General features: G+C 32.2%; 2 protein-coding genes across 2 annotated transcripts; both read right to left on the reverse strand.

The window, feature by feature from the left end:
• Window positions 1-1,670: 1,670 nt before the first annotated feature.
• LOC130636296 (uncharacterized) lies at window positions 1,671-22,932 on the reverse strand. The gene is made up of 24 exons (XM_057445967.1): window positions 22,509-22,932; window positions 22,045-22,225; window positions 21,720-21,880; window positions 20,038-20,241; window positions 19,542-19,725; window positions 18,977-19,084; window positions 18,808-18,832; window positions 18,460-18,594; window positions 18,283-18,366; window positions 16,605-16,700; window positions 16,345-16,462; window positions 13,041-13,149; window positions 12,257-12,385; window positions 11,201-11,636; window positions 10,591-10,703; window positions 10,379-10,459; window positions 9,500-9,544; window positions 7,180-7,306; window positions 6,070-6,226; window positions 5,489-5,533; window positions 4,849-4,941; window positions 2,961-3,060; window positions 2,576-2,873; window positions 1,671-2,132 (listed from the first exon to the last, which is right to left on the reverse strand). Exons 1-24 carry the CDS (start codon window positions 22,529-22,531, stop codon window positions 2,035-2,037), a joined length of 3,150 nt encoding a protein of 1,049 aa, XP_057301950.1. The 5' UTR covers window positions 22,532-22,932; the 3' UTR covers window positions 1,671-2,034.
• Window positions 22,933-23,616: 684 nt separating this feature from the next.
• On the reverse strand, window positions 23,617-25,159 carry LOC130636298 (peroxisome biogenesis factor 2-like). Its single transcript, XM_057445970.1, has one exon. It carries the CDS (start codon window positions 24,663-24,665, stop codon window positions 23,763-23,765), a length of 903 nt encoding a protein of 300 aa, XP_057301953.1. The 5' UTR covers window positions 24,666-25,159; the 3' UTR covers window positions 23,617-23,762.
• Window positions 25,160-25,269: the final 110 nt, after the last annotated feature.

Genomic DNA, 25,269 nt, shown 5'->3' on the forward strand with positions numbered 1-25,269 from the left:
TTTTCGTATAAAAATGTTTTCTTTAATAACCAAGCGCAACCCTTTTTAAACGGTCTGGTAAAGTGGGTATATGCTGAGAACATTGCTAAATGGGCTAAAAACGGTTGTTGGTTTTCAACTTTAGTAAAAGTTTATGATTAGTGAAGGTAAAAACAACAACTTAAATCATCTTAAATATCCATAAATAACTGAAAATGATAGAAAAGTTTCCTACTTATATTGGATATCCATGATATACAAGTACGTACCTCCTTCTAATAAAAACCTTTTGAACTCAGATAGCTATATCCTTCGAAATTTTACATAGAAACATTCAAGTTTATTGTACATAAAGCCAACGTAATCAACAACAATGACTTCAGAGTCTTTTTAGAGGTTATTAATTACCTTGTTTGAGCTAATAACATAGCATTTTATAAAAAATTCAGCTCTTCGTGTTGTCTCTGTTCCCTCGCCAAAATCGTTTCGTAGCCCCATTGAACGACACTTCCCAGATTTGTTTTCCTCGACGTGCAGCAGATTTAGGAAAACACTTCAAATGGATAAAATATTTATAATAGCATATATGTATAAAATAATTATAACCCTCACTAAAATGTCCTAAAGTTTTTAAAGTCAGTTGGCAAATCAATAACCTAATTTTTGCGTGAATGTGAGGCTCGTAAGAGAAACCAGAAATTAAGAAGCATTTGACCGTCACAGTAAAGTAAGAGTTTCTGAAGCTGAAATGAGTTAATAATTTAAAGGTATGAAAATCAACAACAACAACAACATAAACCCCAAAAAATCCCGCAACTACTGGCATTTCCATGAAGAGGCTAGGAAATGTTTTACCCAGTTGTAGCTTATTTTTCCTCGCAATTTGAACATATCGACACGTATAGAGATATTTTTGAGCACACACAAATATTGCGCATTCCTTTTGTTTTAGCTTGTGCGCTGGTAAGAAATATAATTGTAAAGTTTTGAACCAACATGCATCATGAATGAAATTTTATCGTAATAGCGGATTTCTTAGAGGGCAAGTAAATGACCTTCTTGTAGGTTGAAATAAGGCTACAATATATTTTGTCACTGATTGTAGAAGAGGCGGCATAAAACGACCCCTGCGTATTTCATAAGGCAAAAACACCTTTACAATTTTGTTTCATGAAGCTAAAACCATGCCAATACGACAGAAAAATCGCCAACTTTTTTTTCTTGAGATTCAACAGTAACAAGGTGTCCACTTAATATTGTCGTATATTTCTGACATTCTTGACGTTTTTGCCTACAATTCTTGACATTTCCCCCCGTTTTACCTGGTATTTTGTGGGTCAAATTACTCTAAAAATGTAAATTTAATTACTGGTATTTTGATAATTTTGAGTTTTTTTAACAACGGATCTAGAGTTCAATATTTTAAAAAATTAAAAAAAAATTAGCTGACCATTTGAACCTAAAATTTTTGACACTTTTTTGGTATATTAAAGAAATTACTAATGTTGTTCCTGACACCTGCCTTTTCCTGACACTTTGATTTCTGGCTTTCTTCACATTCCTGACTTTCTTGATTTTCTTGATACAGTGGACACGTTGAGTAAAATACCCTCGTAAGTCAAAGATTTGATATTGGTGGACGTAAATTCAATTTGGGATGTTAAACAAACTGCAGACAAAAAAACATCCAGTTTTGTAAACAACTTTAGCTTCTTAGAAAGATATAAAACAAGGAAAAACGGAAATCATATTTAGAAAGCAAAACATCTTGCGAGCAGTAATTTTCTTGTATGACACACGACATTTCTCATATTTTCAGAGCAAGGAAAATGCAAACAAGCCTCGGTAAAATAATCTTTATAGGGATTTTGCGTGCAAAACTTTCGCAAACATTCACCAAGATTCTGGAAAGTTTCTCCTCGCAAAGATTCCTTTTCTAAAATTTATAAAACAAACAGTTACAAAAACAAAAAAACTGTACTTCGTTACTTCGCTTGGATCAGATAATTCCAGATTGTTCAGTAATTGCCGTCACTACAACACTTTCGTGTTCGTTTACACCGCATCATTATTCTCTTTATTGTGTTCGTAATTTGACATACTAGTTGCTTTGTTGGCAACTAATATTGAACTATCATCGTTTATTTCCAAACCTAAGTGTAAAGAGAATAAAATAACAACACAAAAGACAGGCAAAACAACAACAACAACAACAACAACAACAAATAAAATTGTTGAAATTATTGGAAGTAGTCGTTAGCCCGTGAAAAATCCACGGGTTCGCCCGTCCTTTTTATACCGCATTGCGTGCTTCGCGCTATTGCGCAGCTAAGCTACCATTTTGCGTGACAGACAGACGGACGGACGGACGGATGGACAGACGTATACGGGTATTATAATATAGATTAAAGAAAGATCAGATAGCTGTTGCTTTGCTTATAAATGTTTTCACTGAATTTATAAAAACAATCCAATCAGAAATGTAGTAAAATGCATTTATTCCAGTCCTGGATTGAAAAAGGCGGCAAAATAATATCCCCCTCCCTTTCTTCACCAAAGGTAGCCCAATAAAAGTTATTGAAACTAGACAAATTACCTCCTATATTCCGCGATGTCCTTGTTCCCGTTTCATGACTTGTCATATCGTCTGAAGAACTAGTGAAGTCACCTATAGATGCATCTTCGCCACCATTCCTTTGGATCCAATTCAAAACTTTCTGGTGCAGTGTCTTAGAGGATAAACTAGCGTCAATTTTATTTCGAGGGCGTAAACAGTTGATTAAAAGTGTGCGGAAAGTTGTTAGGTAGAGATATGAATTTGTAAAAAAGTCGGGGAATCTTGTTTCCAAGAAGAACACAAGCAGGATTAACGAGCCCATAAAAGCGATACTAAGCTGAAAGATAAACAAGTAAGTAAAAATAATATATCAATACATAACAGGAATGAATGCAGACTGAATGTGTAATGGTAGCCAACTTACCAATACAATAAGTAAGGAGGGGTACAGACCATCAGGTGGCATGCCATGAACTTTTATGGTGAATTGAAACGTGTAATCGCAATTCGACTGATCAATATCTCTAAGTAAAAAAAAAGTTTATATTACCAATACATGTCTAAGGCTGTTTACATGATGTTTCACTACGGGTGTAATTTCACTACGGGCAGTCTGTGTCAAATGATAAAGAAAACTATTTTCAAGATGATGGCAAAAAAAAAACATGAAACGTTCAAGAGCGGGTATATAGTGGTGTTTTTTATGTCATCTATAATCTCTCTGATTCAAATACAAGCCAGTTAATTTTAATTTCGAAACAACGACAAGAATAATGAAATGCTTAATGAACTGCTTTTTGATACGTTAGATATACAAATAAAACGGGAAAGCATTGCGAAATGATTGATAAATTATTTTCTAGGATTGAAAAGCCCACGTAGAAGAGATTTATGGTTGACCAATTTGTTACATGGAGTAATGCCTGAAGAAGCGGGAGTTTGTTTATATGTAATATGCGCATGATCATTGTTGATGTGCACATGCGCCGGAACGTCATTTTTTACTGACCCTGTTCACACAGTAAAGTTTTAAGAGAAGATGTCAAATCAAAAAGAGTTTCGCTTTGGCATGATTTCGAGCGAATTAAAATCTTTATGTAAACGCCGCCCAATTATTGACCAAGACTTGATGTACTTGTGTTATGAAACAAATTGAGGTTCAAATCAGGTACTTTAAGTGAACAATTTTTAAAATCTTTTTTAAAACCCAGACCCATAAGTCATAACCATTGGGTATACATTGTTAAATAGAGAAAAGCCCTTCCTAAACTTTAATTCAGGTTAAAAGCTAACCTTCTACTCAAAAAAAAGTTTATGAAAACAGGTTCTTTTTTAAGCCAAAAATCTCGAGAACCAATAAATAAGATCAAAAGATTTCCAGACAACTTTCCAAGCTCCAAACTTGGTCCAGGGATGCTGTTAAAAGTTCACAAGGTATCAGCCAATTGTATCCCTAAAACCTGGTTCTAACAAACATACAAACAAGATATTAACACAAATACCTTAATGGATCATATTTTCGCAAATTTTTTTATGTGATTTTGCGAATCGAAATTTTAGATTTTTTTTTAGATTTCGCAAATGGATAGTTTTACTAAATTTCGCGAGAATATGTTTTCGCGAATAGCATTACTTTTCTTACATAATTTGCATATTTAATGTTGGCATATTTAATGTGTTTTATAAGAATACCAAATTTCTAACGAGGTTGGTTACTATTCTTATATCGCTGTTGTTCTAAACAACAGTCGTTGTTTTAAAAACAATAATCGTGGATCACAAGTTTATTAGTATTCATCAAATAGGCATTCGTTCAAAGCCTTTGTCACAACCAAAAGTTTAAAGTCTATAACACAACGTACAAATATACAAAGTACAAGCGGAATAAAAAATTGGTGAATTTACAAAAACACACTAAGTTATTATCTCCAAATTTTTTCTAAAATCAAGGTTTTGATAAATTCAATTCTGCGAGAATTTAATTTCGCAAATGATGAAATTGTCAAAAATTCTTGAGAACATATTTTTGCGAATGGCGACAGTCACAAAGCATTTCGGAGAAAAACAAAAAAAAAATCGCGAAAATTCTCGCGAAAATTTATTCCATAAAAGTGGGACTAATTTTATTTAAAGTTCTTAAATGACTCTTGTGTAGAAGTTGCCTATAAATTTCTAGGTATGTTGCAATAGACAGGACATTTCAAAGATGTCGAAGTTTTCGATGAGGCACTGTGAAAAGCTTAAATTTACTTTTACCTTCGAGTAACTCGATAAAATAACAAGCTCAAAAACTCAACAGAGAAGTAATATACCTATTTGAAAACTGCAATTGAAAATAATATTCAGGAGTGCTAGGGAAAACTGGTGTAATTCCACCACATGGGCTGAGGTTACCACAAAGCCATCTAAAAGTAAATGAAAAAATTACCTAATTTTCCATAAGTTCTTAAAAGGAAACCTTAAGTACCAAAAAAAAATGTTATAAAAGGCGACGAAATTTTTCAGGGGTAACAAAAAGTCTAGAGTTACTAAAAAAATTAAGAAATTGACAAAAATGATGAAATTTTCCTGGTGACGATTATTTAATCCTTATCGGATTAAATATTCGTCACCAGGAAGATTTAACAGCAAAACAATTCCCTTAATAGGCGTTCTCCTAAACCGTTGAAGAAATGTCAGCAACATGCTTAATAAGCGCCTCTTTAGAAAGAGAAAGAATCTAATAAGCGTCCACACAATGTGTTTGCTGTTTTCTCTGTGTGCAAGCTGTGCCCTGCCCCAGAGCTCAAATTATTAATTGATTTTATCATAAGCTTTCAAAAGGCTTTGCTTACTTTGTGTTAGTCAAAAACCCTTTAAAACATAACGATAGAAACAATAAAGAAGCTAATGCTGATTCTTGAACATTAAATACATGAGTGAGAACAATAACGTCATTCTTGGTAGACTTACTGGTATGCATTGTCACTAGAAGACCACGCCCAAACCAATGATGCACTAAAATAAATATTTTAAGAATAACACTTCTTTTCTTTATTCATAAAATTCTTAATACAGTTACGTATTGTGTAATTCAAAGGGAGACAGTGTTTGTCGTTTTTGGAAAAATCGCAACGTGAGAGTGTTCTTTTTTCGCAAAACCGCAAAAAATTTTATTCCTGCAAAATGTCTTAATTAGAAATGGTCTGAGAATTTCGCTTTTGTAAGACAAAATTCATAAAAAATCAGTTCAACTAGTCGGAAGAAATGTCTGTAAGAACCGGATAAACTTTAACTATGTATAAAAAAGTAATTATAGAATACAGAATAAAAATAAACAATAAAAAAATATCATTTATTGCCATCAACTGAATTCTTTTTTTCTTTAAAAACCTTTAATTTCGTAGAACTGCGAAAGTTTTTCATCGAAAAAAAGCGAGGGTTTTTGCGGCGGAGCTGAACCGCAAGTTTATTCCATGAACATTTTTTTCCGTAAAGTAAAACAATGATTTAGAAAGAATAAACTATTAATATCACGTGAAATTATTACGAACCCAAGTTTATGATTAAAGTCGTATCTTTCTTGATCAGAAAACAACGTAATTTCATCGATAGAATTTCCACCTCCTACTATTGTGAGGTTATACTTTCCAGGAAACACAACGCTGTCGCCAGTTATTTCATCCACGAGCATAAATACAGGTTTGAATGCTAAAAAAATCACAAGTTACTATTGGTTACCGTCATTTTTAAAATAAAGTAATGACAGAAGGGGACAGAACATTGCACCGTGACTATACAGAGCCTGATCCTGAGCCGTAAAATTTCTAGGGGAAAATTTCGTCCACCTTAATAGTGGTTTACTCTGCGGGGATCCGAAATAAAGCCGCATGCAACCATTTTAGACACAAAATACCATTATTAATACAAAGATTAGTTGTCATATGTACAAATTGAACGTTTTAAATGAATCACCATAACTTTATAGATTTTCACAGATAAAAATTATCGACTTTTTTCTCGGCCGGCACGTTTATTTTGCCAGCCGACATAAGCATCAAATCAATGCGTCTTTTATAAAATATCCCGCCTTGCAATAAGCGAAATTTGCCTTGGAAAAAACACAGTACGGACAACGTTTTGTTCTCTTTGATTGTATTATAATATAACTTATTATGACTTGGTTTGAAAGTTTTCTCGTTAACTACTTGTGTCTACTATTAGTTTTTCGTGTGATCAAAAAACTTTTAGTGAATATATTAAATTATTTTACGACTATTTTACTTTTTCTTTTGAGTTTAGGGAGAAGAACCATTTGTGAATATAATGAAACCCGATTTTATGATTAGTAGTAATAATAATAATAATACAATTATCAATTGACAATACTAAAAAAACTGCTACAAAATAGTCGTATGCAAATATTTTTCGACAAAATAGTCGCCTGCAAATAATTTTTTGACAAAATAGTCGTTATTTTCGGAGAAAATAGTCCTTCGCAGATAATTCCCGACAAAATAGTCGTTCGCAAATAAATCCCGACAAAATAGCCGTTTGCAAATATTTACTGACAAAATAGTCGTCTAAAATATTTTGTCACAAAATTTACTTTTAAGGAATGATATACGCGTTGCTAGCGTCCTTGTTGGCCATAACGCACTTACGTTTGTCGTAGTAAAAACAGTTTTCTTCTTCACAAAAATGACGCTGTTCTTTCTTTGATTCTGATAAATTCAAAACAACAGTTTTATCGGACACACATCCGTGCAAAACCTTTATGTTTATATTCGTCTGAAAAAGTAAAACACTTAGATATATAAACATTCATACAGCTTAATTTAGCCTAAAAAAGCATGAAACATTTTATGCACAATGTGATAATACTATAAGAAAATAGAACTTTGGCCATAACATCGAACAAGGAACATAGGACGGTGACCAACACAGAAGCGACATTCTGCCAAAAAATTAATAAGCTATAAACAATAAACTGCTAATTTAAGAATTTAGTGTGGCGGGCAAGAGTAAAATTTTTACTACTTGAAACTTTGTTCAATAATTTTTAAAGTAATACCGCATTTACGCGATTTTATGACGAAATTCACATAATTTTATTAACAATATTTTTACCGGGAACATCAAAGTCGTGCCGATGAAGTTTTAGGCTACAGTTAAGCGAAACCCTCCGTTAAAAAAACATATCCATATCATCCTCTGAGCGTTACACTATACTGCCTTAGCTACCTTAACGAGAAAAATTTTCTCAAATAATCTTTTTCCCCAACTAATTTACTTCCTGACAAATAATATTCTCCTAAACCAATATGACACCTATACCTACCGAAAAGGGTATACTATTTTCGGTATGTTTGCTTTTCCTGATAAAAAATCTTTACCCAATCTAGACTAGAGATTGGTGCATTTGACATAGACGCCGTTCAACACTGACGCCGTCTATGCGAATACAGGGGGGGTGCTTATTCTACAATTTTATCCTTTTTTATGAGGATGAGGAGCGCACGTCACAATTTAGCTTAAGGGTCCGTTACACATAGCAAAGTGTGCAATAGCAAAAAACATACAAGTACTTGTACAAGCAGTTGTGCAAGCAGTTATTTATACTTGCACAAGTTTTGTCGATTTCAAATAACAAAAACAAGTTTTTGCGCGCACATTTCATTTGAAATTTACACTTTTCTTCGGTGTACATGTTTTCTATAGCAAGCTAATTCTTCGAAATTCTACCAAACAATTGTTCTTGGGTTTCGCTTTCATTAGGACTCAGGTTTAGGTTTACAACTGCGGAAGACGTCTGACGAGGCTCATCCAATCGCTCTGGCGCTTTTAACATCTGTCTGCAACAGATACATCTTAATATTTTTTGACACTAGGTGACTTTTCTCGCTTAATGGCTGAACGCCGGCGTAGGAGTTTCATCATCACCATTCGGATCTTCGAGATAAGAAGCCATTCATCTCCCCATAAAAAGGCCATTAGGAAGTGCAAACCTCATCCAAACCTGCTCCACTTTTCTTTGAAGCTAGGATTTTATGTTTTATTTGACCGTAATACGATCTCGAACCGACCATTTTCATTTACCAATTCGTTTGAAATCAACTCCAACGCTATATTGATTCTCGCATGATGATACTCTGCATGGTTTCAGCTGAAAAGGCATTCGTGTAGTTGCCACTCTGCAATTAGTTGTCCCACCATATTGTGTGTCCAACTATCAACTTTGTTTTTTTTATTTATCGCCTCCATCTTCAACGAAATATTATTCATACACGCTACAAGACTATTCACACCAAATTTTTTTATTTTCATCAATTCGATATCCTATTTGCTCAATTATAACAAAAACAACAATGAAAGTCTAAAATTATTGATCGGTTATTATTCCGAACTTGATCGTATCCTATTGTTTATTTGCTATAGCAAACGTCGATTTTTTTAAATCATTTTAAAAAAATCAGAATTTGCACAAATTATTCTTATATAAGCGCAATGCATAGTAGCAGCTGTTACACATAATATTGTATTGCACAAGTACTTGTATGTTATTTGCTATTGCAAATTTCGCTACGTTTAACGAACCCTTTAGATACACATTCTGCACTAAATTCGAATAAGGGTGTTGCTGAAAGACCAAACACTTATTAACCTACAAGCACTATTTCCGCAACTTTAAACTATAAATCTTTCACCCAATCACAAAGAAATACAAATTGTAGCAATAAATAACAGAATAAAAAAGTAACACCATAAATAATCATAAATAATAAGGGGGACAAATTTCATCAGGGAAAGATGGCGAAATAATTTTCTAGTTTTAGTTTTCCCCAGATGAATTTTACCCCGATTAGGTTATGTTTGTTACTGATTCATTGAGTTGATGTTTACTTAACAACCTGCCAACCCTACCACCCCGGTCAACCCTAACACCCTGTCAACCCAGATACCTAACATTCTCTGCTGACTTACCTTGACACGATGCACCAATAAACATTCTAAATCAGATGGATTGATCTAGACAAACGAACAGGTATAATAAGTTCAATGACGTCAAAGTTTTGACTTGCAATTCCAACGATAAATTTAACTATGACAGAAAAACATGCTTCTTTGAAACACACAGCCGAAATAGTCGATTCTTAACCAAAGTTAGAATTGTGAAAGATGATATGATGGTGACATTGGTGTGGTGATACTTTCACACTGTTTTGGCCTAATTGGAAACTTCCTTGCCATCACAACTTAAAAAACCAACTGTAACTTTTCAGTCTGCAAGATAGTTCGCAATTATACTACGATCGTATACAAAATTAATGCAACAAAAAGCAGTTACCAACAATATTTCGAGCATGACCAAAAAGGTTAAATGGTTAATACTCTGCAGCCAACAGGTTTCAAAGGCGACACATTTTCGCGCACATAGCCCAGGTGGCAGATTCAAAAATTGCTAGTGACATTTTGTAACGCTTCCCCAAACGACGAATTTCACGTCGGACCCACAAAGGCACCGAAATTAGAAAAATGGTCGTAGGTGCGTTTTAAGAGCACGAATTTAACCAAATAAGACCTGACGACGTAACTCGACGTAATTTCAAAATGCGTGACTCTAATATAGAAAGAGCCTATAATCACTTGTCGTGTCGAAATTCGAAATTAGCACTATTGTTTTATTATATTTTGTCTATGATGTAGCTACATTAAAGTTTAGGTAACTCCATATTAATGTTCGTTTTCAAGCTCTTCTTATATTTTAGCGCCTTTGTAACCGCTACCCCAGAAAAGTTACTATAGTTAAATCAAATCAATAAAACAATTCTACATTAAAATAAATAAATTTAAAGAACTTACTTGAAATAATGCATGGCTTACAGTTTGGTGATCGCCGGGAAAGTTTTGTGTTCGTTTCACACCAGTGTCACATAATGTGACCTAACATCAAGTAGTATAAACAATTACAAGTTGAACAGCGTCACAAACAAATAAATAACAAACAAATAAACAAACATGCAAAACTACCGCTACGTTTTTAAAAAATGGACAGCATTTTCATAATGGCTTACTTGAAATATTATCACTCCATCCAAGTAATCGACCATCTTCGTAACACCAACTGATAGCTCATGAAGTGGCGTGAAAGAAGATTTCATTATAACATCATGATGCGAAAACAGAGCTAAAAAAATCCATGGATTTAGATACCTTTTCTAAGTGTTAATTTGGGAATGTCGACCATTGTTGTTGGAAGCATATACGGAACAAAATATATGCTTTAATACCAAAAATGACGCGGGTACAAAGACTAGATGTGATGTAATAGATGCAAATTCGGCTTTAGGCTAAAACACCTGCACACTTTTGCTAAAACATATAAAGCCATTTACTGATTACGAAGTCGCTTGGGAAGCAGGCAAGTTAAATAAGTAGTGTGGGTGGTAGTGGTCTTTGGCAAATATGCAACTAAGAACTCAATACGCCCAGGAGCGTTAATTTGCTTGCCTGTAGCTATTCCAGTTGTAAATTTTATTATTTCACGCTTGAAATATGAGCTTATTATTTAGGATAACATATTAAAGAAAAGTTTGAATGTGAATCCAAAAACAGCAGTACAGGAACAAGGATTTGAATGAAATCACACTTATATCAATTCTGACAGCCACAAAATAGACCTACTTTTAGTTGCCATACCAATAGAGATATTCACTTCATAACATTCGTTTAAACCGAGTGATATTTCTTCTGGAAAACGTTCTGGAGGCTCGAAGATACTGAACTGCTCAGCATCTATGACATCAGTGCGGAGCTCGTTTGTCACGTCATCTAAGCTGTATATGTTACTAAGTTGGACTCTGTTCACATAGTGAGAAAGCATCGTCTTAATTCTTGAATATTTACCATTTTTGTCAGGTGTAATCGAGAGAAATAAATATGGACAAGCGGAGTGATGACCGAGGTAATCCAATTGGGGAGAACAACTATCCAGGTACGGAGAAGTACATATTGTTCTTAAATTGTTCTCCACCTGCGATGACAACGCAGAGTGAAGTTGTGACTTTATATCAATGGTTTGTGATTTAAAACATGATTCGTTACTACTAGCAACGATGAGCTAAAAAAAGAAAAGAAAGTTAGTAGAAAATGACCAAATCTTGTGTGACTAATATATTTACTTAATAAAACTTTTACCGACCTATTTTATTACTGACTTATTTTTAAGGTATTTTATTTTGTATGATACATAATCTACACTGTTCATTCCATGGTTAATATTATACCAGTTCTCCACTTCATTTGAAAGTGTCTTATAGTATGTTTTCAATAAACAAAAACAAGAAAAATTTACATTTTCATATGTACCCACAAGAGTGGTTTTGCTACATGGTAAAAAGACAACAAACGGAGACAAATCAAGCTTACACACATAGTGGATATTTTCATACTTCAAAGTCAAATGCAAAACACTACACAATCAAGACAATGTTATTATGAATATTTTTGAAGAAACTTTTGCCTTTTGGAGAGGCCCGGGAAGAATCTAGGATAATTTTCATTTTCTAAGACATTTGTAAAGTTTTGGCAAGGTGTAGAAATCTTGTAAGAAGAGCTCGTCACTTCTTTGTTTCTCATAGTTCAGTAAAAAAATAATAAAAATGTATTTTTACAACAGGGTGAAGGGGTTGCATATTTTTTTTAGGGATAGAGAATTTTGTCATAATATAATATTTTTACCTGCCACCGAGAAGTATATCTCACCTCTTTCAGGACGCCATTTGAGGTGAAAAAATAGGCCAGATGGTTCAAACTAGGAGTACATTTAAGTTGTATAACTCTCTCTACATCTGATAGCCCATACCATAACTGAAACACAAACCAAAGTAATGTATATCAAATGGAATATTTCTTCAGCTTATTAAATCTAACCATATCCTAGTCCAATCAAAAGAGTGTCTTATACTGAATCTAAGTAAACAAATTAATAAAATTTACCACTTGAATACAGGCAAGCAAATTAACGCTGCTGGGCGTATTAAGTTCTTAGTTGCATATTTGCCAAAATTTACAAGTTGATTTTACATGGAAGACCCTGGATCTTTTTTTGAAAAATCTTGACATTTTACAAAGTTCTTATGATACAACAACAAGTGGTTCTGGGTGAGGTGTTGTATGGAACTGAAACATTCAGGGCTATATAGATTTCTACCCATTCAGTTCGACGTTTTACATATTCGTTAACTACCTGACCAATGTCATAATTTTGCATAATAAATTCAAGACCAAAACCTAAAAACTAATACAGAATATTCCAAAAATAAAAAGATTTCTACGCAACTTTTCAAGAAACTTCATATGGAATCAACTTGTTTTACATGAGGTAACACAACACTATTGTAATAGGGAATGGAAGCATATTCACCTACAGTCAAGATCATTTAATGCACTTCAAATATAAATTTACAACATTGACAATGTCAGTTTTAGTGAGTGTTGAAAATAGTGTTAAAAAACAACACACCTTGTTGGAGTGAGTTACAAAAAAGAAATCCTCTCTATCGCCAACTAAAAATGTAGCAATGCTCGTATCGTCATACACAATTTCATTCAATATTTCTCCGTTGTTCAAACTAAACGTGAGACAAAGAAAAATAGTTATTACTAGCAGAGACGATTATACAGCCTGGAATTATGATGTAGAAGTTGGCAGGCAGTTGCCAAAGAAGGGCGTAGACGTCAGGGACCGGCTGTCTAAATATCATTAAAAGTCAAGGCACAGGAAGCAGTATGAGGGGTCTTAGTGAATGATTTTAAGAAATAAGATGGTTTTATAACCACTGTAAAGACACTGGTTACAGGATATCTAACTGATGATACTACCGAGTCTATCACGCATTTGAAGAGTTTGATAGTTTGGTGGTAGTTTTTCAACGTTTTTTGTCGAACATGAAAAACAATATAGAGAAGTCAAGCGATATAACTTAGAGTTACCTACAGGTATACATATTTTCTTTCTTCTACAAGCAGCCAATTTATTTATCGGAATTAGAAAAACTAGCTCGACCCACAGCAAAGCTAGAATATGATGATGTTAAGGAAAATTGAAAAAAAAATTAGGAGATTCTATAAGACTCTTCAATAGTTGTTCAATAGTTGTTCCTGTGAAACAAGAGGGAGTCTTTTTTATACTTCACAAAAGATAAGAGGAAGTGAAAGAGGAAGAAAAAGAAGTAGTTCTGGGAATAGAAAAGGAAGAGGTAATTTTTTAAATACAGAAAACAAGAGAAGAAGCAGTCCAAAATAAAGTCTTAGTCGAGTCTTCCATGGGGATGAAAATGGGTTTTTTAAAGCATGCAGTTGAGAAAATAACAAGATAACGACGATATGTAATTCCACATATCACTACTGCATACCTCTGACAACTTTGAATGACAAAAATTGTAATGCAGTGTTCCACCTGACAAGTTTTTCCACAAGTTTGAATGTTGCTCAGAAAGAGGAAAAAGACTTTGAAACAAATCAAATGCGAAGCCTATATCAAAAGAACGTATAATTAGACTTTTAAATAACACTTAATGTGCTGATACAGAATATTTTCAAGTATTAAAAGAATTTTGTGATAGTTGTGAGTTTTGCCAATTGTATAAGAAACCATACTCCAGACCAATAGCTGGCTTTCCTGTTTCCAGTGATTTAATGATACTATACACATCTTAAAGTGGTTCAGGAAAGAAAACATTGACTTTTCATTTAATTGATGCTGCTAAACGATACACTGCTGCTCGTCTGATCAAGACTAAGAAGAAAGAAGTAGTTGTATGCAAAATATTCCAAATGTTAGTTGCTTACTTTATCTTAAAAAAATTCGCTATGATTGCAGTGGTGAGCTTTGCAAGGACAACATTCAAGAAATAAACAAAAAATTGAGCATTGAAACAAGCGTAATGCCACGTAAAAATCCCTTTAGGAATAGGATTTTGGAAAAAAATAACAAAGTGTGAAAGTTACAAGTGAATAATGAAGACAATGAATGACACGGAATGTGACACGGAATGTGACACAGAGACAGCTCTTGTCTGGGCAGTAGCAGCAAAGAACACACTTCAAAATCATAGAGGTTTTTCACTGACCAAATTATTTGGAGCAAAAGTAAACCTACCATACACTGTCAGTTATTTGCACTCTAGTGAGATAATTAGAAAAAATCTCAACGCCTTAAACAGTGCCTGTCAAAAATTTATAGAAAAAAAATGAATCAAGTGAAAGAATCAGACGTGCTTTATGGCATAATATTAGAACTTATAGTGAAGTTTCTTTATAAAAATGGTAAGAAGGTATTTTTTCCAAAAGAAAGATGCGAAAGATTGTAAAGGTTTAGGGACAGTACTTAGAGTGGATAGAAATTTTATTGTTGTGGGTTACGGAAGTGCCTTTTACAAATACCATCCATGTCAATTAATGAAGGCAATACAATAGGTTGGAGCAATGATTCATACGATGTCCAAACCCGAAGAATCACAGAAAAAGAAAGGGAAGAAAGATGACAAAAAGAAAAAAACACACTGTAATGTACATGAAGAAGAAGGAATTGTGGACAATGATTCAAGCAGTGATAAAATTAGTGATCAAGAACTTGTACCTGATGCTCTTCATGGATGTGGTACAAGAGGTGGTGATGTTGATGAGTGAGTTGGAGATGATGAGTTAGTTAAAGTTGATGAGAGTTGATAATAAAAGAGTTAAAGATGATGAGACATTTGCAGAGAATAGAGACAAAGAATGGAGAGAAAGAGAGTTGAAGAGAAGACTAATAGCGAGAATAGAGAATTAATGTTGATCACATAAGTAAGAATAAAAGAAAGTCAATTCGCTTAAAGAAAGTTATACAAATTTTTGCAAACCAAAAAGTAATACAAACATTCGATTTATGATGAAAAATAGTAGTAGTGGCAGTGCATTGGCTCTATCTAGACAACCAAAAGATCTGCAAGCTCAAGAGATTGGGTTAATGTGAAATTAGTTGGATCAAAGAAGGATTATTTGGACAGAAATAGTTCGGTGAAAACAATGCAATAATAAAGAGAATGTGCTTTTGTTGCCATTTTGTGACGAATTTAGTCACGCTGGAATTGATGCAAAGTCAAAAACAATGGAAAACCTGAATGATAACCAATATTTATTTGGGTTAGTGGTATTGGTGAGAACAGAGTATCTTGTAAATGGGTGGTTACTGAAAGAAAAAAAGTACAGTACAAGATGCTGAAAGCAAAATTTAACAGATTTTGAGAAAAGAAGACTTGATAAAACGTATTCACCTACATGTAGTCAGTACGATCTGTTGGAATTTGGAAAGTTTGGACATTAGAGCTGCAGACATTTTTGCAAGACGATGGAAAAGAATTCTCCCGACAGACAGACAGACAGACAGACAGACAGACAGACAGACAGACAGACAGAACGACAAATCTACCAGTTTCCCTAACGAAAAAATCTCTCTGTATTCCAGGTTTTTCATGTTAACGGACAATAACAATAAAAATAAAAGATTTATAAATTATTCCGATTGGTATGGACTTTTTAAAAGTTTGGGATCTAATTTCTTGCTAGAAATGAGAGATAAAGTAAATTTTAGGAAATTTAGAAGGGTCAATATTCCTCTCGCAACTACCCTCCCATTGAGTTTATTACCAACGTTGCTTAACATTGATTGTAAATTCAGTTAAGTAAGGGGTTCGATTGACAATCTGAGTGTGTCAATAAGCAGTAGTCTTTCTTCATCTGTGACTCTCATGAAGCATGCTTAAAAAAAACTAGTGGAAATTTACCTCATAAACAACTGCTCCCCCCAAAAAAAGATACGATTTGATTTTGTCGTTGTGATATGTGACACATTCGCCACAATGTTACCATTCACCATTTGATAATGCCAAGATGAGTTTATGACTAAAGACAAGATAAAAAAAACTTTGTTACTTGTAGTTTTTCAGTGGCTTTAGGTGTAGCAGATTCGAAAGATGTTCTTAACACTCTAAAACTCATACTGATAATTAGTTAAATCATTTAAAGGGACACTTTATCTTCAAACCTTTCACTTCCACTAAGACATTGCTTTGATTATCGTTTAACAAGACAAGAAAACAATCATCAGTCAGTCTTTTTGTGACATCCATAATTTGAAAACCTGCATGAAAACCAATTATTATATTAAAGTATTTTAAACGTTTATTGCCAAGAAGAGCACACGAATGTAACGGCAGAAATTATTTTAACGTTTAGAAACAAAATTTGTTCGTGTCGAAGGAGGGGTCACAGTTTCATATTTAGAACTGTTTTTTTTACTAGTTACATGTAGTCGAGATTAGATAGTTCTTGTATTTTTTTTACTAGTTACATGTAGTCGAGATTAGATATTTCTTGTATTTTTTTTACTAGTTACATGTAGTCGAGATTGGATATTTCTTGTATTTTTTTTACTAGTTACATGTAGTCAAGATTAGATATTTCTTGTATTTTTTTTTACTAGTTACATGTAGTCGAGATTAGATATTTCTTGTATTTTTTTTTACTAGTTACATGTAGTCGAGATTAGATATTTCTTGTATTTTTTTTACTAGTTACATGTAGTCGAGATTAGATATTTCTTGTATTTTTTTTTCTAGTTACATGTAGTCGAGATTAGATATTTCTTGTATTTTTTTTTACTAGTTACATGTAGTCGAGATTAGATATTTCTTGTATTTTTTTTTACTAGTTACATGTAGTCGAGATTAGATATTTCTTGTATTTTTTTTTACTAGTTACATGTAGTCGAGATTAGATGGTTCTTGTATTTTTTTTACTAGTTACATGTAGTCGAGATTAGATATTTCTTGTATTTTTTTTTACTAGTTACATGTAGTCGAGATTAGATAGTTCTTGTATTTTTTTTACTAGTTACATGTAGTCGAGATTGGATATTTCTTGTATTTTTTTTACTAGTTACATGTAGTCGAGATTAGATAGTTCTTGTATTTTTTTTACTAGTTACATGTAGTCGAGATTAGATAGTTCTTGTATTTTTTTTACTAGTTACATGTAGTCGAGATTAGATATTTCTTGTATTTTTTTTACTAGTTACATGTAGTTGAGATTAGATATTTTTTGTATTTTTTTTACTAGTTACATGTAGTCGAGATTAGATATTTTTTGTATTTTTTTTACTAGTTACATGTAGTTGAGATTAGATATTTTTTGTATTTTTTTTACTAGTTACATGTAGTCGAGATTAGATATTTTTTGTATTTTTTTTACTAGTTACATGTAGTTGAGATTAGACATTTTTTGTATTTTTTTTTTACTAGTTACATGTAGTCGAGATTAGATATTTTTTGTATTTTTTTTTACTAGTTACATGTAGTCGAGATTAGATAGTTCTTGTATTTTTTTTACTAGTTACATGTAGTCGAGATTAAATATTTCTTGTATTTTTTTTTACTAGTTACATGTAGTCGAGACAATTACTTACTAACCTAAGTAACGTTTTTCTACTTTCTTGATCAGGGCTTTTGTTTGATAAATAAATGGAAAAAAATATCTCCCTGTTATTGTGTAGGCAAAAAAATACTGCAAAGAAGGTCTTACTTATTCTTTTCTTCAGTGTGAAAAGTTGTTAAAGAAATAAAAAAGACAAAAAGGATAAACAAGCCAAACTGGACCAGGCAAGTCCACACAATAATTTTGTGCTTCCAACCCCCTCTCCCAGTCCATATATTTTGCCTTCTTACCATCAAGATTAATCACATTCCATTGTGGTGCCAACCAACTATACAGATTATGACCATCAGCATTTTGTACTTCAGAAAATGATCCTACAAAAAATCAATATATTTCTAATGGATTGTGTAGTTACACTAAGCTGCTACATTTGAAAAAAAATCTACCACAACTGCTCTGCTCTCTACCTGTCATGTCTAATGATTTCCAAAATATAGACTTGCCATCAACACCTAAAACTACAACTTCTTTCGCATACTTCAGAGTACCAACTCCGACCAACTTCTTTATACATTTTGAAAGAACTAGCTTCGAATCTGATGCTAAATATTATAAAACATTAATATTTACAAAAACTTCCATCTAAGCATACAAAAAACTGTGGTGACTAGTTTGTATTGACGAAAGTAACAGAAAAATTCCTATACTAACAACTACTACATAGTTAGTATCACAACAGAAGATGTCATTGAGATGTATATATTTAAACGTGGAAGATATAAGCTAACAACTTACAATTTACAATTACAACTTACAATTATCATACTTGAAGACACCAAACTAAAAAGCAAGGTCAAGAATACTTATCAGTTTTGACTAAATATTCAGATAAGCACCGGTCTCTTGATATGGAGGGGGTGGGCAATATTTGAAAGGGAAAGAAGGAGTGTGTGCAATTTCACGTCATTAGTAGAAATGCCTGACCTTGGTAGCAAGTAACAGACAACCATCGAAATACGACATATCAAGTATTTCTGGCGAGTCATCATTACATCGAAGTGGTGACAACAGGGACATATGTGTCATATTAAACTGTAAAAATAAGGAAAAAAAGTTTACTTTCAGGCGAAGTTTACCTTAATAAGGAAAGAAAAAATAGCAGGAAAGAAAGTTTTGCAAAAACTATTTCTGTGATTGAGAGGCCTGAATCGAAAATCTTTGTGAAACAAATTTTTGCGATTGAAGTTTTAAAGACAAGTACCAAATTTATTTTTACAATTTGTATTTTCAATTTGTATGTTCAAAAAAAATCAGAACTAATATAATGCGATTAGAACAGTTTTTAATAAGAAATAGGCATTTTAATTTTCAATATTTCCTACACATGTAGAATACATTATAAAGATCATTATCATTATCTTACTCATTGTCCACAAGAATTTCAAATGTTTTTTGTGATTTTTTGTGATATCCTTTAACTATTGCAGATTAAAAATTTGACCGAAAATTTTCTTTCCGATTAAAACATATTTATTGCTGACAATCTTACCTGTTTAAGTGTTGATCTTTCAAACTCTGATTGAGTGAACAAAACATATCCATTGTGGATATGTAAATACCAATTCCCAACATCGCTTTTCACAATTTTTTTATGTCTACCACCATGGGTAAAGTTTTCATGCAAGTGATGTACATCTGGTATAACAGGTATCGTGTTAACACTGTGAACCAAACTGAAATAGAGTTTATTACTGTTACATATCAATCCTATAAGTGCTGATAGAAACAAATGAAGACTAGGGATTCTTGTATTTTTGTCAACACTTGCGTTTAGTACAAAATCTTTATTAGTTAAGAAACAATTCTGGTGGTCTAAAACATAAGGTTTAAACATGTCAAATTTTTTAAGGCACTTTTCTTTTTATACGACTTTGTTAAAATGTATTTATCACAAAAGAAGAAATTAAGAGAATAACAGATTTATAACGCAACTCTGTTAATTAGTTAAGAGATTTTAAATTAAATTTCGTATTTTTCAAACTTACTCTTTCTCACTCACAGAGATTCCAAGACCATTATCACTGACAGATATTTTTAAAGATTTTGTAGCAGATGTTACTTGCAGTCTTGCCAACCATAGCAAATCACATAATTTATTGACACAATGTGTATTATTAGTTGCTGTTGATTTCTCTGTGTTGCATTGGTTGGTTTGACTTCCAAAATCATCAGTGTTTACATCGTTAAAACTGGAGTGAAAAAAAAAGTAGCTACAAAACCAAAAGAACTAACAAGTTAGCACTAGTCATTATCCCGTGAAAACACACACGCCAATTAGTATGTTGCCATGTGTTGCTACTATTTAAGCTTGCAGAAAGACATAACAAGGGACAGACGAAAAACATTTTATTGGATCAAAAACAGTGGAAATTAAAGCATTCTTACAAATAGCTTCAAAGTTTGAACATTGAACACAAATAAATCAAAAAACCTGTGACAGAGTTGTCTAAGGGCATTGATCCCACGAAAGAATTATGGCAAAGATACTTTTTAAACAAATGGTAACTTTTTTATCTCAACAAGAATTTCAGCAAATTTACTGCATTCGAGTTGGTAACATGCAAACTTTTTGGGAAAGGTTTATTGCTGAACCTGGCGAGGCAAAATATATTTATAAAAACATTTTTTACAAGCATAGTACAGGAGTCAGGACACTTAACACAGTGATGGCCATGATGGCGCACAATGTTTATGTTGGTTAATTCTTATTTAGAATTTGTAAAAATTTGTAAGAATTTGTAGTGTAAAATCATTAAGATTTTTTAAACATAGTTTAAGCATAGTTTCTTGACGAAGATTATTAATTTCAAATTTAAAACGAACTTTCTCAACAAAACTATAATCACACTAGGTAACATTTTTTTACAAAACAGTATTGTCACTCGAAATTGCTTCTGAAACTTTGTTTGCTTTGTACAAAACACTTTGAAAAATTGATTTGTATAAATATATATGAAGTTAAGATATAGACCATGAGTTAAGAAAAAAGTTTTTCTTAACATTTAGAAACAATTAGGAAAATGGTACAATTGTGATGAAAGTAGCTTGAAAATTGTGAAACCATCTTTGTAAATTTAAAATTGTGGGTTATAAAAATCACTAGAATAACTAGACAGTAATTTAAGGTAATTTCAAGAGCTGAAAAATTGTTTTTTTGTTTAAATAAAGCACAGGCAACAAACATTCTTTTTATTTCAAATTTTCTCGCTCTACTTTGATTATGCTTTTATGTAATTTTAAGTGATGTGGCCCCAATTGTAATGTAGTTGAGATCGCGATGTAATATTCTCAGTAGATCACAATGCTTACAACGCTCAAAAACTTTGCTATAATGATGGCAACGTGGTTCTGACGTGTCAAGTGTGGTATTATTATGTCCTAATTCCAGTACTATACCATTTGTTGCTGTCAAATCGATTTAGTTTTATACGTCAATAAAAAAATGTACCCTTAATTATAATAATTAACCCTTGCTTGGTTTTCACAGAAAGTGTAGTAGCTGTGCGTAGCGTTGGGTGAATTCCCACAAATCCTTTTACTGGGTGAATTTCTGTGATTTTTTTACAGGTTCGCAACTAGTGTACTACAAACAAGCTACTAAAAGAACGATACATGGTACTGCTTACAACGAATAACAAAAACAACAACAATAAATTATTTTGCGTACTGTTCCCTCAATATACTATTGTCATCATTGCAAAGACAATCCTTCGATTCCACAAGCGCAGTTTCAATAATGTGCATGCTCACACCAAACTCTGCAGTAATTTGAACGTTTACATGAGGTTGAAAGCCCAACATAGCCATCTGTTTTCCAACATAGGATTTCTAGTAGATATAGAATACATTATTGCAGTATAAGGATAAACGTTTAGGAAAACATGTTATTATAAAAGTAATTTTGCACAAAAATTTGGTAGAATCTTCCTATGTATGGAACCTTGGATCAAATGAAAACATAAATTTTATAAATAAAAAATAGCTTAACTTACATTCGGACAAAATAAACTAATTTGTAAGAAATATTCATCACAAACGGTCTGTAAACAAATAATTTCCGAAGAAGAAGAAAGTGATTTCTTGGCAGCATCATAAAACAAAATATCCAACTCGAATTCACATGCCAGTGACATATGTTGACAAAAGAATACCAATACCAGATAAAAAAGCATGCTGCAAAAAACAAAATATTTAAATTAATATTTTATGCAGATAAAACAACATGGTAGGATTGTGAGGACTCAAAAAAACTTTATCTACACAAGCTGAAATGCTTTAACCAATAACAAGTATGAACATGAAAACCAATGATTTCGTATGTTTCCATTTTCAGGTTTGCTGTTGCAACAAATTTGAGATTAATTTTTAAATTAACTACATGCACGTATTTACCAAAAATAAAGTTATTTAAATACTGAATTCATACTAGAGTGCTAATTGAAACAATTTAAAATACCTCCTAACACTTGCTGATAACATAAACTTTGAATCTAACCTTTCTGACTATTGTAATTATTACTACAAAATAAGAAGTAAAAGAACTAGGAAAACACATAAGAAACATGAGAAATTATAAAAACTTTTAACTAACATTCAGTTCCATTATATAACTGCAAACAATTCTAATACAGTATAAACTGTTTTGTCTATCTATACCAAGAGATATTACCAGAGGTCAAAAGTATAGACCGAGAATAAGAGGTTGATACGCTGATTAAAGGTAATATTACTAGGAAGAGATAGTTAAAACAGTTTACATTGTATTTATATATAGCTATTTTGTTTAGGTTTGTAGAAACTAGGATTTTTTTCTAAAGATTTACTTGTGACAGCATTTTAAAAACCAGGATTTGATAAAGAAAGAAACGTTCGATTTAAATTCCATTGTATTAATCTTCAAATACACGTAAAAAGAAAAAACAAAATATTTGAGTATCCATAGAATTCTTATAAACGTTGTTTGAACCAAAGTTTATTTTTCATCAAAAAAAGTCTTATCATGCAAAGTCAACAAAGAAAGCTAATTCTTTTGTCTCTGAAATATCTCAGTCTTGTCGATCAGGAAACTAATTTATTGGCTAATCAAATTATATATTTTTTTAATCTTTGCAGATCATTTCTTTGTAATTGAAAATTTTAGCATCTCAATTGTGCAATGCAATTTCCTTTGCATAAAAAATGAATGCTGGATCAAATTTAATGACTGTTACTTCATATAAATTATACATTGAAAGCGTAAAAACTTTATAAACAAATTCTGACTAAGTTTGGCTGGAACTCAAAATCCTTTGCAAGTATACTTCAATATTTTATACATAGCTAAGATATCAAAACATATTTAAGAATATGGCGTCTATTTTTCACAGTTCCGTCATCATTACTTCATTTTATAGCTTTAAACAGAAATATGGAATGCAGTGGCTGCAAAATTATTTATCCTTTCTCGTCTTTCTGTTCATGGTCTCAAAACATAGTGTATTTGCCTTACTGATTAATCATTATTTCTAATTATTTTTTTTAATGAGAGGGAATTTTATCCAACAAAAACTTGGCAACATTTCTACCTCTTAAGTAACAAAATGATCCATATACCGGCAATCATAACAACTATTGTAATTATATTATAAACGTTTTTATAAGAAATACACATGTATAATATAGTACAAAAATATAATCCTTGATTTAATTTTACAATAAACAAACATTCCTCCTAATATTCTTTATTGCTGGATTTGCAAATAACTAGTGGTTTAATATGTTGAACAGCAATTTGACAAATTGGACATTGAAAGTTACTATCTGCATTCATGTTACCTTGGATACAATAGTAACAAAATACATGGTTGCATTCACTAGAATATGGATTTGTTGCTTTCTCAGAACATATCCTGCATTCTAGAACACTCCCGGGTATTATTTCTTTGTCCTTCGGTGAAACACTGGGTTGCAACCAGTTTTTAGTTAGATTATAAAGTTTTCTGAAATTTACAAAAGGTAATATACAAAACACAGTATCCATAATGTATCTCCATAATAATTCCTTGCGCATGTATTCGTAATCAATATATCTTGGTGAAGGCTTTCCTCGAAAAACATGTTTTAATCCCAACAACCGCTCTATTAAATTAACACTTGTTCCAGTTTGCAAAAACAACAAAAAATTTATTAAGGACAAAAAATTTAAGACAGTTATGAAATGTGAAATAAATTTTTCAAACAGTGGTAACAGATGTATTTTTTCGTTTTTCTCTAAAAGTTTAGCAATCATAGCAATTAATAAACGTTGACGATCTTTAAGCCAATAAATAACAACAGTTAACATGCCATAAGCATACTTCTTCTGGTTGATTAGCTTCCCACCATTCATATTTGTATATTTAGAGTTTAACATTGCTTGACCTATGGACGATTCGGTATCATGTACAGAATATTTCCATAACACAAATCGCAATAATGCATATATTTCTGGTTCAAAATTCAAAAGGTATGAAAAGGGACTTGTTTGAAGTGAGCCCTTAATTTCGTTTCGAAGTATGCTGCATATCCCATTGTTTATTTCTTCTGCATCAAGTTGCGTGACACGTAATACATGAAATACTTCTTTCTCCGGCATTTTAACAGTATAAAGCTAATGGCATTTCCATCACTTTTTATCTAAAAACACAACAACAAAGCAATTACTAAGTTTGACAAGTACACACAGAGAGAGGGTTCCTAGTCAAATATCACACAAATCTCTTAGACATATTTTAAAAATTATGCTTTTTTATTCCCCACTTCCTAATTCCAAAAGACAGGAATTTTATAGACTGACTGTAGATAAAAACAAAATAGCATACATACATAAAAAAGAGAGCACATACAATAAGGTGAATAAATGCAATGCAACATTAAGAATTGGTAATTTTAAGTAACATTGGTTCAAATTAACAATATAAAATACTTATTTCCGAGTTTTTCTGAAGTCAGCATATTATTATATACTGAGAAGCCATTCCAATTATAGGACCACTAGCATGATGTTTATTAAAGGGTGGTACCTTTTGGAACAGGCATCCATTACAAAAACCACGCACAAACATTAAACTTATTTCTACATTCTCAGGTAAAAAAAGTAAAATATAAACGCAACAATTGAATGATTGAAATCTATAATTTGCAAAATAATTTTGTCTACTTATATCACCATGATAAGTTGATTAACATGGTGCTTTATG

Source organism: Hydractinia symbiolongicarpus, chromosome 3 (assembly GCF_029227915.1).
Source record: "Hydractinia symbiolongicarpus strain clone_291-10 chromosome 3, HSymV2.1, whole genome shotgun sequence".
Taxonomy (NCBI): Eukaryota; Metazoa; Cnidaria; class Hydrozoa; order Anthoathecata; family Hydractiniidae; genus Hydractinia; species Hydractinia symbiolongicarpus.